This window comes from Acyrthosiphon pisum, chromosome A1, assembly GCF_005508785.2.
Source record: "Acyrthosiphon pisum isolate AL4f chromosome A1, pea_aphid_22Mar2018_4r6ur, whole genome shotgun sequence".
In the NCBI taxonomy this organism is placed as follows: domain Eukaryota; kingdom Metazoa; phylum Arthropoda; class Insecta; order Hemiptera; family Aphididae; genus Acyrthosiphon; species Acyrthosiphon pisum.
This window is the reverse complement of record NC_042494.1, coordinates 14,782,968-14,800,956: the sequence shown is the minus strand read 5'-3', so window position 1 is coordinate 14,800,956 and position 17,989 is coordinate 14,782,968. Positions and strand designations below refer to the sequence as shown.

At 26.5% G+C, this 17,989-nt stretch overlaps 1 protein-coding gene across 2 annotated transcripts; it reads left to right on the top strand.

The window, feature by feature from the left end:
* Positions 1-11,368: 11,368 nt before the first annotated feature.
* On the top strand, positions 11,369-17,516 carry LOC100159274 (ribosome-releasing factor 2, mitochondrial). Of its 2 annotated transcripts, none has more exons than XM_016801108.2 (15): positions 11,369-11,583; positions 11,700-11,830; positions 11,973-12,086; positions 12,160-12,312; positions 12,376-12,546; positions 13,717-13,985; positions 14,054-14,275; positions 14,915-15,046; positions 15,137-15,307; positions 15,591-15,693; positions 15,760-15,906; positions 16,070-16,257; positions 16,918-17,013; positions 17,083-17,229; positions 17,297-17,516. In XM_016801108.2, the coding sequence occupies exons 2-15, from the start codon at positions 11,701-11,703 to the stop codon at positions 17,465-17,467; spliced, it is 2,214 nt and encodes a 737-aa protein (XP_016656597.1). In that variant the 5' UTR covers positions 11,369-11,583; position 11,700; the 3' UTR covers positions 17,468-17,516. The 2 variants fall into 2 exon arrangements, with proteins under 2 accessions (XP_016656597.1, XP_008178920.1); XM_008180698.3 differs by having other exon boundaries at positions 11,369-11,587.
* Positions 17,517-17,989: the final 473 nt, after the last annotated feature.

Genomic DNA, 17,989 nt, shown 5'->3' with positions numbered 1-17,989 from the left:
CCTATTAAAGACTAAGGTGGCAGCAATTAATTTTTCTTTCCTAGCGATTCGATTAGTTTTTCAATATTTCAACCTTAATTTACACACTAATGAAATTCAAACCATAGATATTAAATTTTTTTTTTGCTTATTGATTTACTAGAACCGTATTTTATTAGTAATATACCCATACCCACTGTTGTATTTTTACAATTTTTAACAATTTTATGTTGTGTCTTCTGATTACGTCACTTCATTTTCAACAATATTATTAAATTTAAATGCAAATAGATCGTTAAATTTGTTTTTTAATACACATAATCATTTACAATGTATTGATAAATATATATATGATACACCTATCATAAATAAAATAATATTTAGTTAATCGTTAATAATTATTAGGTACCTACTATAATATACTACCTACTATGTATAATAAAAATATTGTATTTTTATTATTAGTTAATATTTACAAAAAAAGTGTACAAAATTATAAACAATAATTAGTGTTATAATATATATACAATATTATATAAGTTTCAATAAAAATAAAGATTTGTTAGAATTCTGACTTGCTCCGTTTTAACTCCAATTTCAACAACTAATCGGCGAAATACAATTTCTTATGCATTATTGTTCATTTTCTAAACACTCCTATAGTCCTGTATATAATAACAACACATCATACTATAATATATTATAATTTATAGTATTGTATATACCTACGTGAAACACATTTTAAATGAACTGTTTAGATTAATGTTTTTATAAAATGTATAACACTCAGCAATATTTTTTTCTCATATGTTAAGTATATTAATGTACGAGTTTCTATTAGGGTTGATTTTCATACGTACTCGGAGGACGGGTAATATTTAATCTACCTTAATATAGCGATACTAAAACAATAATACAAACTAATAACTAAAAACACCCTTTAATATCCAGCTAGCGCATCAGGTTTCAAAAAAAGGTTTTACTCATCTGCATTTTAAAATATTCATTTTCAAAACAAACCACTCGACAGGCGTTTATTTAGTAGACATATTTAGGCTATTAAAATAAACGATTTAGTAATCAAGCTATAATTTTAAATATTAATAATTATTTAAAGTGTTTCTATTCACCCAATCACTGTGGCATTGTGGGCGCCGGCCCAAGGAAAAATTATTATTCATACTAGAATATTATAAGTATATTCAAAATAGTTATGTTAGTATTAACTACTCATATGTCATACACATCGATATTTTTGCATAGAATTATGATATTTATTAATGAATTAATTATTATTAGTCGTTTAAATTTATAAGCAAACCAATATATTGAAATTAATATTTTAAAATGCTAATAATTAAATACTTACGAATTAAAGATGATACTGTATATGGAACAACAATACAACAACTAATAGAACGTATAGCTACCATCATTCGTAGATTATTTTTTATTATTGAATACAAATGATAGTTTAAAGGCAAATTATTCGTTGAATAATGTTTTATTTTTTTATTAAAAATAATTTTAAAAAATCACATAAATTAATTAATTTCTGACTAACATGTGTATTTAGTGGTTTTTGTTACTTACATATTTATATTATATTTTATTCATTACCTATGCCTATACTATCTTATAAACCATTAATACGCAATACAAATTTACCTATATAGATTCTGAGTGGATCTATATTTTTATAGTATACCTACCTAATGTGCATTTAAACTGGTTATTTCAGAAAAATTAAACTTTTTGATGAAATAAAAGCCGAATATTAATACCCATCATTTAATACTTCCCTTAAAAATTTAAATTTAAAATACCTATATAAAAAGTATAAAATTATCCCAAAAAACTATGTCAGCAATATAAAAATGCAACACCTAATCTGTTGAGACATTTTATAACTACCGTATACTACATTAAATTGTCTTTTACTATACCGTATTATGTGTGCTACAATATTTTGCTCAAATAATTTTAAGGACTTATTTGATTTTAACTGTTTAAAATCACAATAAAAAAAAATGTATAAAATTGATTTTATAAATGTATTTTATAATAACGTATTCATGTCAAACATATAATGAAAATACTTGGAACTTGGTAAAATACTATGCCTCATAAGTCCTGAACTGTATTCGAACTCCTGTCAAAGTTTACAAAAGCCGCAACCTTAAGCGACCATTTTACTAGGTAGGTAGATGGAAATTAATTTTCTAACCACACTCCAACATTTAGAAAACTTAACTTTATTATACTTTAGTAATCTGTGACTATCTACATTTTTGTTGACATTGTTATTTTACAATTTCTAATAAATTTATTAAAATTCTTAAAAAATACAATAAAATGTATTTACATTCAAAACAGGCAAAAATGCAAAATATTGCATTTTTAAATTTGAATAATTAAAACGTTATAAATGTTGCTTGAGAAAATAATAAGTTTTACCTACTTAGTATAAAAATATTTATTCGGTTAAATTTATTGGTAGACAAAAATAATTGGTTAATAAGAATATGAATCGATTATCCTGTTATAAATCATTTTCTATTGTCATTTAATTATTAGTTATTCGATTTATAATTATACAACATAATGTTTATTTAAAAAAATCATGTAGGTATGTATGACATAATAATATTATGTTTATAATTTATGTAGAAGGTAGGTACCTAAGTAAATACTCTGCTGACTACCTATACTACCTATATCTATACTATCATTTGCGTACCTAATATTAAACACATTTTTACGTATTATACACAAAGTGAAATATTTACTATCGATGAAGAACGAACAATTTTCCTATGGAGAAATAATAAAAGAAGAATGTTATTAGATGTACAATTTATTATTATGCTGCGTGATATAATATAAATAATTAATTATAGTACATCTACCTAATAATTAAATGACAATAGAAAATTATTTATAACAAGATAATCGATTCATATATTCTTAATAACCAATTATTCTTGTCTACCAATAAATTTAACCGAATAAATATTTTTATACTAAGTAGGTAGAACCTATTATTTTCTCAAGCAACATTTATAACGTTTTAATTATTCAAATTTAAAAATGCAATATTTTGCATTTTTGCCTGTTTTGAATGTAAATAGGTACATTTTATTGTATTTTTTAAGAATTTTAATAAATTTATTAGAAATTGTAAAATAACAATGTCAACATAAATAACTAGTGGTGGATCACCAGATACTTAATATTTTTAATGTAGCTCACTTGTTGTAAAATATGTGCAACTCCTAATCTATAGGCTTACACTTCTAATTTTATGTTCTCAAAAAAAAAAAGGCTGATTCAGTTATAAAATAAAATAGTAATTATCATTATCAGATAAATGAAACAAAAAATTGTCACTGTAACCCAATATTATAATTTATTAGTTTATTATTATCATTTAAAATAGCTTAACAAACTAGGTCGGATGGTAGGTATTACTTGAACTTTTATAAAACCATAACTTTTGGAAATTTGTAAAGTATCAAATCAAAACATGCAAAGATATCAAAGCAAAGATCAAATATAAATAATTACATGTTGTAAACAAATATAAATCAGCAAACATTTCAATAACATTTACGTATTCAATTAAACCAAGTATTTCTAAAAATGAATTATTAAAATGCATTGAAATCAAAACTAATAAAAAAATGAACTAATTAATTCACGTATATCTGCATTGATAAAATTAAGATATTTATTTTTGTTTGTTATAATTTTATTGTCCTATATTTAGGTACCTATTACCTATGAATAAACTATGAGTATAAAATGGTTGGTAATTTTAAAATTTTTGTTTGATTCAAAATGTATAGATCATAATTAATCTTTGTAGTTGATAGATTTGCATAACTTATAATTCCATGTATAAAATAATGGAAACATAATTAATGTACATCTTTGTTATAGTAAATATCATATTTTTCTTCTGTAAAAATATATTCCTTGTTCAATTTCATTTTCAAGCCATATTAAGAAATACAAATATATATTTTATCAGAATAGTATGTTTTTTATAATATGCATTAAATTGTATGAATATTATGTATTTACATTAGTCTTATTGCATTTTATTAAGTTTTTTTATTATATTATTATGTAATGTAAAATTGAATTATATTATTTACAGAACTGTTAAAAAAAAATGGTCGTTATTATTATTATCCTAACCAGAGACTTATACAGACTCGATTAATATTATTGGAAATAAACCTTGGAAATATCTGTAACGTCCTGAAGATATTATAGGATTTATAGGATTTTTTTATATGATTTTGAGGCCAACTAATTATATTATTTTATTTATGTGGAGTGTATGGACGCCTATTGAACTACAAGAACAAACCGAAATAGTTTTTACATTAAAAAAACATTTTCTTCGCGATATTTGCTTTCAGTACTTATATACCCTTATTCCCGGCCAAGAGTCAGATTTTTATTGCGTCTGAGAAGGGGGCCGGTTTTTAATATAATAAAAAAAAAATGATTACGACCCCGCGACGAACGCAAGCGGAAAGAGGTTTTTATGGCATTAAACCCCTCGTGTGGTATAAAGAGAATAAAAATAAAATAAAATCAGTAGACGTTCTCGAGTGGTAGAGGTTCAAAATATGGAAGTCTGTTGTACGGGCATCGGCGAAGCGGAAGGGGGTGGGAGGGTGGTTGAGTAGCGCATAATAGGAAGGGGACGGGACGCGCAGAAGGCATTCAGACCGAGCAGAGAGAAAAAGGATACTGGGTGTCTAAGATGTTTCGGCTTTCCCTTACTGCCGCCAGTTTCCGTAAATTTCAATTTACGATCCAACTTGTAACTATACGGGTATACACACTTGTGTTCATCGTGGGTTTCCTTGGCGTCCCGCCCCTCCGGCCCCGTCGTTTGCTTCCTCCGCCTCCTACGCACCCCGTTGCCACCATGCCATGCTCCGACCCTTAATTAATTGGCAAACTTTAATGTACTCTTCCCGTCTTGTATATATACGTACGCGTTCTTACTGTATGTACTACCGTATAACTGCATCCATCACCCCACCACCCTATCATTTCTAGCTTGGTATAATGCAAACAGAAGTTGGTTTTATTTTATGTTAAATTCCAGGCTTTTTTTCTACAAAGGAGTTATATATTATATTATATACTTCCAGAAATCCTGAATATTTTACAGAACTAAGTACTCAGAAACTCAAGTAATAATTGTTCATAAATAAATAATTATGACGGTTGAAAAGTATGTAGATATATACCCATATACCACATACGCACGTATACTGCAGCAGTTCCGGAATAAGTATACCTATATATGACATAGATACTCGCTTTCTATTTCACAAATAAAATAGGAGTTAAATAATACTTTATGTATATATTAAACATTTATTTAATAATGAATATTATAGTATACTATTACATCTCATTTTGCTAATTAATTGTAAAACAAAAGTTATTCAAATAATCAAGTAACTTACCTAACTAAACTTACCTACATAGCTTTGTTTATCAAAATAATAGTTTTATAGACATTTTAAATTTTGAGTATTAAAAAAAAAGGAAGTAGATACCTAGGTACATACCTACATTTTAATTTTATTTTAACGTTCTTTTTCCAAACATGGACCAACCTGTTCACTGTAATTATTCAAGCATGTGATTTTTCTAAATTTGTTATACATAATATCTCAATCGAAATGTAATCAAGTAGTGTCTTAATTACAAAACATGTATTTAAAGCCTAATACTCAAGTCTCAAATACCTTCTGGCTACTCTATAATAATATAAGTTTAGAAGACACGGGGCTATAATGATTTGATAATCATAGTTATTATATAGGTTACAATTTGATCATTTGTAAAAAACCAAAAACTATCTGAGTACAATAAGTAATAAGTACCTAGGTACTAGTTAATACTAGACTAAATAAGTATTACATATAGCCATATAGGTATTACTTTATACTTTAAATAACCATAATTGAACTAATACACAAAAGTATAATCACTCAGAAACTACCTACTTGTTTGATTTTATATTTAGACACGTTGACATTTTCAAAAAAAATCATATAACGATATTACGATTTACGGTAACTTATTTACCGTACTAACTATAAAGGGTATTTTTCATTATTTCAGCACGCTTGATGAATATAATTGCGGGAGCCTACAGTAATAATGTGCACTATAAGTACTTATACAATTTAACTATGTGTACGTGTTCATAGGCGTGGGCTGGGGGGGGGATGCCGGGTATGCATCCCCTTCAGAGTTATAATAACCATATATTTTTTAGTTGTAAATGTTTTGATTAGAAATTAGAATTATGGACAAATATAAATAAGATATAATATAATATATAATAATAAATATAAGATAGTTCATAGTATCTTAGTTCAAGATTAGAATTCAATTATTTTGGTTATTTTCTTATACAAATATTGGGAGTTGATACGAAATCAAATATTAATTATATTTCATAATTATATTTTCACAATCACCACTGCAGTTACCTATAAATAATAAAATCGATTGGTAACTTAGAAAATCGTTGTTTATAATTATTATATTATTATAATATAAACAAATGTTTGTAGGTTTTTATACTGTTACTTTATTGGAATTAAATCACAATACAAACTTTGCAAATTAAAATATCTAAAACCAATAAATAAGGTAAATAAAATGCACGCTAATTTCTTTTCGCCCTATGTGGCGAGTTATATTTTGTATTAAGAGATTTTTGGGTTATTTTTTGTATTGAGTCTGCGTACGTCTTTATGTGCTTATTAAATAATAATGTGATAGCTTTCAATGCAAAATATTTTATAATCTTTATATAATATAAAAAGATGATGTATTTGGATAGCTATATGCCTATATCAGAAGTTCTACCAGACCGATTTTCATGATTTTTTTTTTTAAACGCAATCACTCAGTGTGGCTCAGATGAGCCACCTAATGAGAAAAATCCGAAAATGTTATCAATTAAATAGTTTTTGGTGATATTTAGATTTCCGTGTAATTGCGTTGCTTGCTGTGCACATCTTTACTACCTCCACAGTATACTGCAGTACTGTTGCGTCGTCGTTACTAGCGACGTGCATTATTACTGCCTGTCGGCTGTCGTATATGGAAAAATATTATAATATTAAATAAAATATATATTTTGTCATGGGCATATAAATTTGCATTGTGCACGCACACTATACTATGACTACTGTGCGAGTTTTCGTCGGCATTTGCTAATATGTAAAAACACTATTTCCAAATTCGTAATTTCATGTGGCAAATACCCACTAATAAATCCTGACACGTACTATTCATTCAATTTAAATAAATCCATTGTTATTATCAAGTGATATAATAAAATACGTATATGTAAATATTATTTTTAATTAGAAAATGCGTCTATTTTATCTCATTTTTTTCTCACAATTTGCTATTCTTGCACTTAAACATGAACATTGTGATGAAATAAATAATGCAATTGTTAACATGTTGCCAAGGCAAGTAAAAATGTTTTTAAGTTTAAACACAGTGTTAAAAGACTGACCATTTTCTGTTTCCTACAGAATTTTTAGATACCTAGTTAAATAGTTTACATTTAAGTGGTTTTGCCTCCGCACAGTTTGGTATCAAAGCAATAAGGAACTATCGTAATACTCTTGAGAAATTTAAATTTAGTGTAGAATCTAATGAATGATACAAGATTTATTGTACGAAATATATACGACCATTCTTTAGACTTAGAATCCATAACTGGCCAGCGTATTTTATTGCCTATAGAATTGATTTGACCCTGTCGGATTCTACTCTTCCCTTTTCATTTACTAGACGTCAACTTCCGATAAGAATGGCTTTTGCTATAACAATAAACAAAGCACAGAGTCAAACATTGGAAAAGAAGGGTTTTGTTTATCCTATCCTGTACTTAGACATGGTCAACTTTATGTTGCCAGAGTTAGATATATCTAACTCTGGATATATCTCAGAGTTAGATCTTTTAAACAATTAAAAAGACAAATAATACCAAACAACAAAAGAGGTACAATGAATATAGTTTATTAAGAAATTCTATAGTAATAATAATATTAAACACAAATGCATTGAAAGTTTCATTTGTTTATCATTTTTTTTTGATTTGGGTGGAATATTTTCAGTTTTCCCGTATGAAAATGTCCTATTAAAACTTAAGAAATTAAATTACTTACTATTTTAATTTTTTCCTAAACATTAATGCACATTATTATAACGATTTATTCATTTTATATTTATTTATATATTTATAATTATTCAACAATTTTATTTTTTTTTACTGTAATACGGCAGCGACGGGTAATTCAGCTAGTAACTTTATATTTTGTGTGAGGACGTGAGGTACCTACTTAAATATTATTATATATAGGCCATTATTCTAGCCGAGTAGTGAGTACTAGCCTCTAAAGATTATAGATTATTAAGATTAATGATTAAAGTTACAGACAAGATATCTATTTTATTTACTTATTAAATTAACTGCAGCTATAACAAATTTTTGTTTTTACAATGACTAATGGTATATAAATTGAATGTTGGATATTACATTGGGTATACAAATTTAAACAACAAAATTTAAATTGCAATGATGCAGACTTATGGAGTAGGTATTATGATTTTTTTTTTAAATATAGGTAGGATAAATCATTTATGTCTAACCATCTTGGTATTCCAGTTTTAAAAATTATATATTATCGGAAGATTCATTAAAATTAAAATTAAATAAGAAGATACATTTCATTTTTTTTTTTTTTTTTTATTGAGCTTAAGCCCGGCAACTTAGGCCATTACCTATTTTTGTTTTGTTTGTAGGTTTTTTGTTGGCAGGGGAGAAACACACGTGTGTTTGTTTTTGGCAGAATTTTTGATTTGGGCACCCGTAGGTATCTGCCATGCCCGGGTGGGGGATGGCGACGAAGGTACATTTTTAAAATCTCTATATCTATACTATGTAGTATTTAAGTCATATTTTTTATTAATACAGATCTATAAATATAAATATTACACCAGCCTATATAAATAAATTTAAAAATATTTACAAAGTATTATATTACTATGAAATTTTCAATTCAGAATATATAGTTGTTGTTTTCTTGTTTTCTACGTACCACTTTTGAAATAAGTACTTACGCCGTCTACAAGAAAAAGCTCGAGAAAAAGTGAAAACTAAAAAACGTTTTTAAGATAATATCTGAAGAAGTTTTAAATTGTATTTGATTATATGCAAAAATAAACTAATAACCATCGACTTTAAAGCATAACCTTAACAAATATATAAAAAAAATTGATTTCTTGCTTCTAAATTACCTGGACATCTAAAATTTATTTTTTTAAATACCTATGTAATTTTGTAAAACTAAATCTTTAATAATATTTAAAAATATTAGTCCTTTAATAATTACGAGTAATTCCAACGCAAATCCCTGAGCTTTGGCCGTAGGTATACCTTTCTATAGGTACTAACTTTATCATTTCAAAGGTTTTCTCCTTGACCACACAAGAAGCCCTTTTCAAAAAGCTATCAAGCTGTACTTAATCTTTATTCGGCTATAATGTTCCTGTGGTTAACAACTTGTTACTCGATATCGCTAACTAGTAACTATATAGTTTAAGTAGTAACTAAAACTGACTAAAACTAGTAACTATTTAGATATAGGTATATTAATAGTGCTGCATAATATTTAATTGTATAATGTAGGTACCTATATAGGTAGGTATCTACTAAATATCACATTAAATGTTTACATATTAGATCATTCAATTTTATATTTTATAAATGTTCTAAATGCTGCGTTATAACGATTTTTAACCGTTGAATAACTACAGTTATAGGTAGGTAAAGGTAACCCCTACAAGTTTTTTTGGAAGGCCAGGTGGTCCTGGTCAGTCGACACACAGCATCCTTTTAGAACTGGCTGTTATGAATAATAAAAAACATACAACTGAATAAAATAACCGGACTATAATAAATCACAATCCATTTTATATTCCAAAACACGTTTTTTGACACAACAAAAAAGGACAATAGTGAAGAGTAAAGCATGAGATAATCAGGTTTGGCCACTTGTAGGTATTTCAAAGAGGGAATGCATAAGCAAAATTGACCGGTTAAACCAAATGCTGCAAAAACTCTATTGTTGGTACATATAAGACGTTATCCCTTTTTGTACAATTAAAAATATTATTTTTATGGTTTTTATCAGATTTATATTTTATTATCATTGAAAATAATTAAAATTTGATTTTACTCACATGATCAAACCACATTTGATAATTTTTAATTTTTAATTACATTATTTACCTATGTTTCTATACCTAATAGCGATCAGTGATAATTCGATTTCGGATTTTGTAGGTATAGATATTTGATTTTTCTTTACTACCGATATTCAATCAATTATTATTTATTAATACCTACCTAGATATATACCCACTAGCCACTAGGTAATCTTTAGTCTACTAAACTCTGAAGTATTTGTATTCAGTATAATGATAATATAAACTATATTATAAGTTAAAACTTATTAAAATGTATAACTATCAAATAACAAAAATATTTTATCATAGACTATGTCACCGTTGACACAAGTAAATGCGTCAGATGCGTCAAAAAACAAAACCGGTTGTATTTCGCCTCATCGGACGCAATTGGAACAGCATGGTCAGAATGGAAATTGCACGCACTCGCTGGCCGCCGCCCTTGCTGGATTTACGTTGGACCATAGGCGCAAATAGCGTTTGGGATTTGGGGGGGGGGGGAGCTAAAGCCTTTGACAATATTGAACAAGCTTAAAACAAAATGTAGGAAATGTTTGGGGGGCTTAACCCTAAAGCCCTCCCCTATTTGCGCCTATGCGTTGGACAACGGCACACCGCCTTACCTAACCTAACCTTAGATAAGGCGAATAGATATTAATACATACTGAATAGAGCACCTATGCGGATATCACGCGTAGTCTGCGCTTGAAGCCGATTTGTATGTATTATCCATGAAGACTAGAATATTACATCGTCTATTTTTCTTGAGAAACGACTTATTACTCGCCCATCGACGATATTCTAGTCTTCATAGTATTATCCACAGACCACAGACGAAAGACCTATAACATACCTAACACGATGTAGAGAAGATGTCTACATCGTGATACCTAAATTAGTTTATATTGCTTATAATATTATGTATTTTATCATTTATAAATTATTTGATAAGAAATAAAGATGTGATAAGGTTCAATAAATTGTTCTATGATAAAATCACGATTAAAGATAGTACTATCTATAGTCCGTGGATAAAATACATATTCAAAAGATAAGAAACAGAGAACACTCAAACACTGTAACATTAAAATTTCGAACTGAAAAATGTGGCTTAATATTACCTATATACATGTTAATATTTTTTTTTAGAGTTGCCAAGTGTATTGCAAGTTAGATACTTTAATTGTTAAGTTTATTATAAATTACATTCACTAAAATCCAGTAGGTTAGGTTTTTAAAGCAACTTCACAATTTAATACAAAATATATGCAGTTGCAGCTATAAGCAAGTATCATGATTATAATGCTCATATTAAATACCTACCTAATTTTTATAAATACTTACATTAAATTAATGTAGGTATACAACTGTGTACATTATTAATTTATTTTACATTTTAGAATGTTATTTCTTCGTCGGCGAATACATTGTAATATATACATCAACCATATTATGAGACGTTATTATTGTCACAATATCGATAACATGTCAAAAATAAGAAACATTGGTATTTTAGCACACATAGACGCTGGTAAAATATCAAACCATTTTATATTTTAAGTTCTCAAAATGTTGATTTATCAAATTATTTAATTCTTTTTTTACTATTATAATTAAATTACTAATTTTTAAAAATTAATATTTATTTGAAATTATCTGTATTTTTGTTTTAGGTAAAACTACCACTACCGAAAGAATGTTGTTTTACTCTGGCTTAATAAACAGCATGGGAGAAGTACATGATGGCAATACAGTTACTGATTATATGGATCAAGAAAGAAACCGAGGCATAACTTTTTAATTTACATTTCATCAATTGTGATTTAAAATCATTTGTATTTGCTTAACAACTGTTCACAGGTATCACCATTACTTCAGCTGCTGTAACCTTACCGTGGAAAAAACACAGTATTAATCTAGTCGACACTCCTGGGCATATTGATTTTACAATGCAAGTGGAACAGACATTAAATATTCTGGATGGGGCTGTTATTGTATTGGATTCGTCTGCTGGTTGGTTAATATATATAAACTATTTTAAAATATATTTAAATGTCTAAAGTATTTTTATAATAGGAGTTGAAGCTCAGACATTAACTGTATGGCGTCAAACAGATAGGTACATGATACCTCGTATTGTTTATGCTAATAAAATGGATCGATCTGATGCTTCTTTGCCATTGTGTATTAATTTACTCAAGTCAAAATTTAATATTACTCCATTGCAATTACAAATACCAGTCAGGGGTGAGTATTCTTTGGGTTTAAAATTAAAGTAAAATTCTGAAATTACTATATATATATTACGGGCAAAGTATAAAATTTGGGAGTTTTATATAATGTCCGGGAAATGTATAAAATGCCCTTCGTATATTGGGCAGTATAGATAACGGATAATATGATTTAATGTATAATTACGTATATTTATATTATTAGAAAATATGATAATAGTTTTTTCAATTTTATTATCACTTATTGTCGCATGTACTGCACTACTGCTTCCGTGACATATTGATGCACACAGTCGCTCCGCTGCTTTGCAATTGCACTTCCATGTTTTACATTTTTGTAACACACGTACATCGGTCGTAGCCCTGACCACCCAAATTCAAATAACTCTTTATTTAATTTCATTATTTTCAGATACTGGTACAATTAACTTGTTAATATCAGAAACTTTTAACGCATCATATTTTTTTTTAAGTTTATAATCATTCAGTTCTTTTTTTTTTAAATTATTCTTTACTTTATTTATATATGAAATTAGGTAATTGATCATATTTTAACTTAGTAAAACATGAAGTATTTCAACCTTTTTTTTTAACAATCTTTTTAAATCTTCGTTAAACTTTTCCATATTCCTATCAGTAGTAACACAACTGAATCAATTAACCTAAGCACTGTACAAACGATTCATGGTTACTAAATAGTTCATTTTTCGAGAATAGGTAAAAAGTCGATTGTGGCATTGCATGATAATATAACTTATAATATTATATGTCACATATAATATGTGGACTGCCCCATTGTAGGAATTCCGATAAGAACAAACAAACTAACTACAGATAATAATTTGACTTTATTTTAACTATGCTTAACGATTAAATATCATATTCATTAAATTATAATATTATAATATTATATCATCTGTTATCTATATTGACCAATATACGAAGGGATTTTATACATCGCCCGGACATTATATAAAATTCCCAAATTATATACTTCCCGTACCTAACATATATATTATTATATTATGAATGTCACTTCCATTTGGACCCTGTCAAGCAATTTGAGCATAAAACTGAGTGTGTCTTTGTTAACTGTTAGAATATTAATAATTTCCTATTTTATTTCAATTATAATCAATTTATATTTTATATTTTACTAATAATATCTAATATTTTAATTTTTCAGAAAATAATGGACGACTTATAGGTTTAATTGATGTAATAAAAAAGGATATATTAACTTGGCATGGGGATAACGGTCAAAAAGTAATTTGTACTTCTATAGAAGAGAATACTAAGCAATGGGACGCTTTATGCAAAGTAAGAGAGGCACTTATTGGCGATTTAGCTGATATGGATGAAACAATTGCCAATATTGTTTTAAACTCTGATGATATTAATAATATAGATTATAGTGTATTATTATCAGCTATTAGACGAGTGTGTATAGCACAAGTATGTCAATAAAATCATTTATTTTTTAACTTAAGAACATTTTGATTTGTTTTAATTTTTTCTTTTAGAAAGGTGTTCCACTATTTTGTGGTAGTTCTTACAAGAATATTGGTGTGCAAACACTTATGGATGGTATTATTGATTATCTTCCATCACCAAATGACTGTATTACGTTAGATCCGTTTAAATTTTTTGGTACATCTATGTCGGCTAGAGCTTTTAAAATTGTTCATGAAAAACAAAAAGGGCCTGTTACATTTTTAAGGATATATACAGGTACCTTAGAAAAGGTAAAATTAATTAATTTAGTGGTAAAAATCTATGTATAATTTATTATTAATTCCTATTCAATAATTATAATACAATATCAACAATAATGTTTCCCTTACTTTAATTGATTATGTTACTTAAACCAAACTACAAATTTATTTTTTATCATTTAGGTACAGTATATATCTATATTTATTGAGTATATTTTTGCAAAATGTAAATACCAAATGCTGTATTGTATTTTAATATTGAGCTTCTACTGATCATGTTAAATAAAATAAAATAAAATAGGTAGTTAAAAATACACCAATAGAAATCAGATTTTTCACTTTCAATATGGTCGATTGGAATAATGTCCTTTGGTTCAAAACTTTGAAATATATTGTCATCAACAATCCAGATATATTTGCATTAAGGTTTCATAACAATTGTATATATTTATTTATTATCACTAGATATAGGTAGCTTGCGCTAGGAATATCTTATTGTGAAAAAAAAAAATTTTAAAAAATTTCATAATAATTTGTAGATTCATAAATATATCTGAATAAAACTAGGAATTTAATATTTTTTTAGCAATTATGGTTATATTTTTAATGTTAAACATATTTTTTACTATCTTTCATTAACCATTAATATATTTCAATATATATTTTTAGGGTCAAAAATTATACAATGCTTCTCAGTCTAAATCTGAAAATATTAATCGTGTTATGATAGCTTATGCTGATGACTACAAAGAAGTGAATAATGTACAGTCTGGAAACATTGTTGCTGTTACAGGACTCAAAGTATGTTTAGTATAATATATATTTTTTGTAACTTATTTTTATTAATCAAAGTTATATATTTTATATGATTGTATAAATTTATGTTTTAAGAACACTGTTTGTGGAGATTTACTTTCTAGCAGTAACAATGCGGTAAAGAATGCCTTAACAAAGTTGTCAAAATCAAAAAAAATGACTCAAGAAGAATCAATCGAAATGCTTGGAATTGAAATGAATATACCAGATCCAGTGTTTTTTTGTTCTATTGAACCACCATCTCAAGTAAAATAATACGTTTTTAGATAACTTTTATTCTATTACATAATTATATATACTAAAATGTGAAATATTTATGTCATAATAATAATATTATAGGTTTTATTCTTATAAATATATACATCAATTTTAAATTAATATATTTATCAAACATCCTTGCTTTATAAACTATATTTGTCAGTTCCAATATTATTAGAATAGTATCTCAGAATAATTAAACTTATTTTATCTGTGATAATGTTCACTCTTAACCATTATAAAGTTGTAATATTTATTGATTTTATATTAGGCATATCAATTAGCGTTGGATAATGCATTAAGTCAATTGCATAGGGAAGATCCTAGCTTGAGGATTCAATATGACGAGGAAACTGGTCAAACAATTTTAGCGGGTAAATTTTATTAGTATTTATTTCTTTTAAATATCTTAGAATAAATGTAATTCATTTTTAGATTAGGCATGGGTGAATTGCATCTAGAAGTAATTGGTGAACGAATTAAAAGTGAATTTAAAATTGATATTGATCTTAGTCGTCCACAAATTTCATACAAAGAAGGATTAATGTCTGAAGCAAAAGAAAGTCATAGACTTGATTTGAAAATTGGTACTTAACTATTAATCAATTTATATTTTATCAACAAAATACTATTTCTCGTATGATTTGTCTAGTAATAAATTAGAAATATTTACATGTTAAGTTCTGTCATTCTCAATGTTTTTGTTGTAATTTAATTTTAAAATTATAATAATTATAAATTTATTTTTAGGTTCAACTATGCATAGTGTTTACATAGTGATGTCAATATTAAAACATGAAACCAATAAAAAACTATTATCATTGGATCAGAGTCCAGATAATGCATCCAATACCGCAGCTATATATTTAAACCGATTAAATATTATAACATCAAGTGCAAAAGCCTCTTTAGCGCATGGCCCCAAACTTGGATGTCCTGTTAGTAATTAAATAATATGATATATATTATTATAACTATTATCTTTAATTTTATTTTTACCTACACCTACAATAAAGTTATTTAAATTATATGTTACAACATTTTTTTAAATTTTATTTTATTATGAACTTGTTTTAAAGTGATGCTGTTTATTCAAAACTTTAGAAAATACAGTTACATTTTTTTTTATTATACAATTTAGATTAAAATTGAAATATAATTACTTATTAGTTATCATTCAATTTAAAAGCTTTAATTAAAGCTATAATTAATTATATCAGTAATTTCTTGCTGTTATTTTAGGCACTGATTTACATTAAAAATATATTATCATTACAAATTTAGTATGAAATAAAATGTAGAATCAGATTGTAATTTATTTTGATATTAAATTTATAATTTTAAATAATATTCTCAATTTAAAATTTTTTATGAGGTGGCCTTACTTGTTTTTTTAAACTTTAAAGCCTCATTGTAAAGATTCAGTATGAATTTTTTAAGTTCTGTTATTAGATACACTTAAATACTAATATTTTGTAATATGGGAATGTAATATTACATGATGAATTTTCACCTTAAAACAAAATTAACATTTCTAATATAAGTAATTGTTTTGTAATTTAATATGTTATAATAGTTTGACTACTTTTTAATTTAAGGTAATCAATGTGCGATTTATACTTCATTGGTTAGAAATTGGTAAAGGGACATCAGATACTGTCATAAGTTCAGCTGTAAATCAATGTGTTCAAAAAGTAGGTATTCCATTGTTGACTTACACTTATTTTCTCAATATTTTTATTAATTCTGATTATTCAAAATAGCTACTGAAATCTGCTAATACAATTTTACTCGAACCTATTATGAATGTTGAAGTTGTGACTGATGATGATCATTCTTCTGCTGTACTTTCGGATTTTGGAAGGAGAAGAGGATCAATTCAGGATATTTCAACTAGATCTAATTATCGGGTAATACATTATTTATAATATTATCTTCTATTATTTATTTACTTATTTAGTCTTATATGTGTTTTAGGTAATAAATGCATTAGTTCCTCTATCAGATTTATTAGGCTATTCAAAGGATCTTAGAACATTTACATCAGGTACAGCATCATTTTCTATGGAATTTCATTCTTATCAAGAAGTGTCCGCTAAAGATGAAGGAGAAGCAATTAAAAATATTACTGGTTTTTATCCATTTTAATTGTGTAGGTATAGTGTTAAATAAAATAAAATTGTTGTTTTGTATTGGTAAAAATGTATTTCATATTTATATCAATCATCTAACACTAACACAACATAAAATATTAAGATATATTCATTGATTATTGATTCAAATAAAATTCTTGAGATGAACAATTTAATATTTTTAGAAAAGTAAATGATACACAGATTTTATAGAATAAATAATTTACATTAAAAATAATGGTCTAAATTAGAGTTTTGATGCAGCCAAATTCAATCTTTAATATAAATCATATCTTAAGAACAAAAAAACTTCAAGCGGCTACAATATTGAGTTATGACCAAGTCTCCAAAAAAAAAAATCACAAACAAATATTTCTGATTAAATCATTGATCATAACTAGAGCCCGGATTTATATGCATTTAAAAGTGTCAAATATGATGCAAATATGCAAGGAAAAAGTGCTCAATATGCAATTATATGCCATATGTTAAACATTATAAAAATATTATTTTTTTTTCTAAAAAAAACCACATTTTT

What these genes read in the sequence shown, in the direction of transcription:
- LOC100159274 (XM_016801108.2), top strand. Translation starts at nt 11,701, where the DNA reads ATGTTATTTCTTCGTCGGCGAATACATTGTAATATATACATCAACCAT. An exon ending in TTGCTGTTACAGGACTCAAA is followed by an intron (nt 15,047 to 15,136) that starts GTATGTTTAGTA and finishes TTATGTTTTAAG; the next exon opens with AACACTGTTTGTGGAGATTT. An exon ending in CAACTAGATCTAATTATCGG is followed by an intron (nt 17,230 to 17,296) that starts GTAATACATTAT and finishes TATGTGTTTTAG; the next exon opens with GTAATAAATGCATTAGTTCC.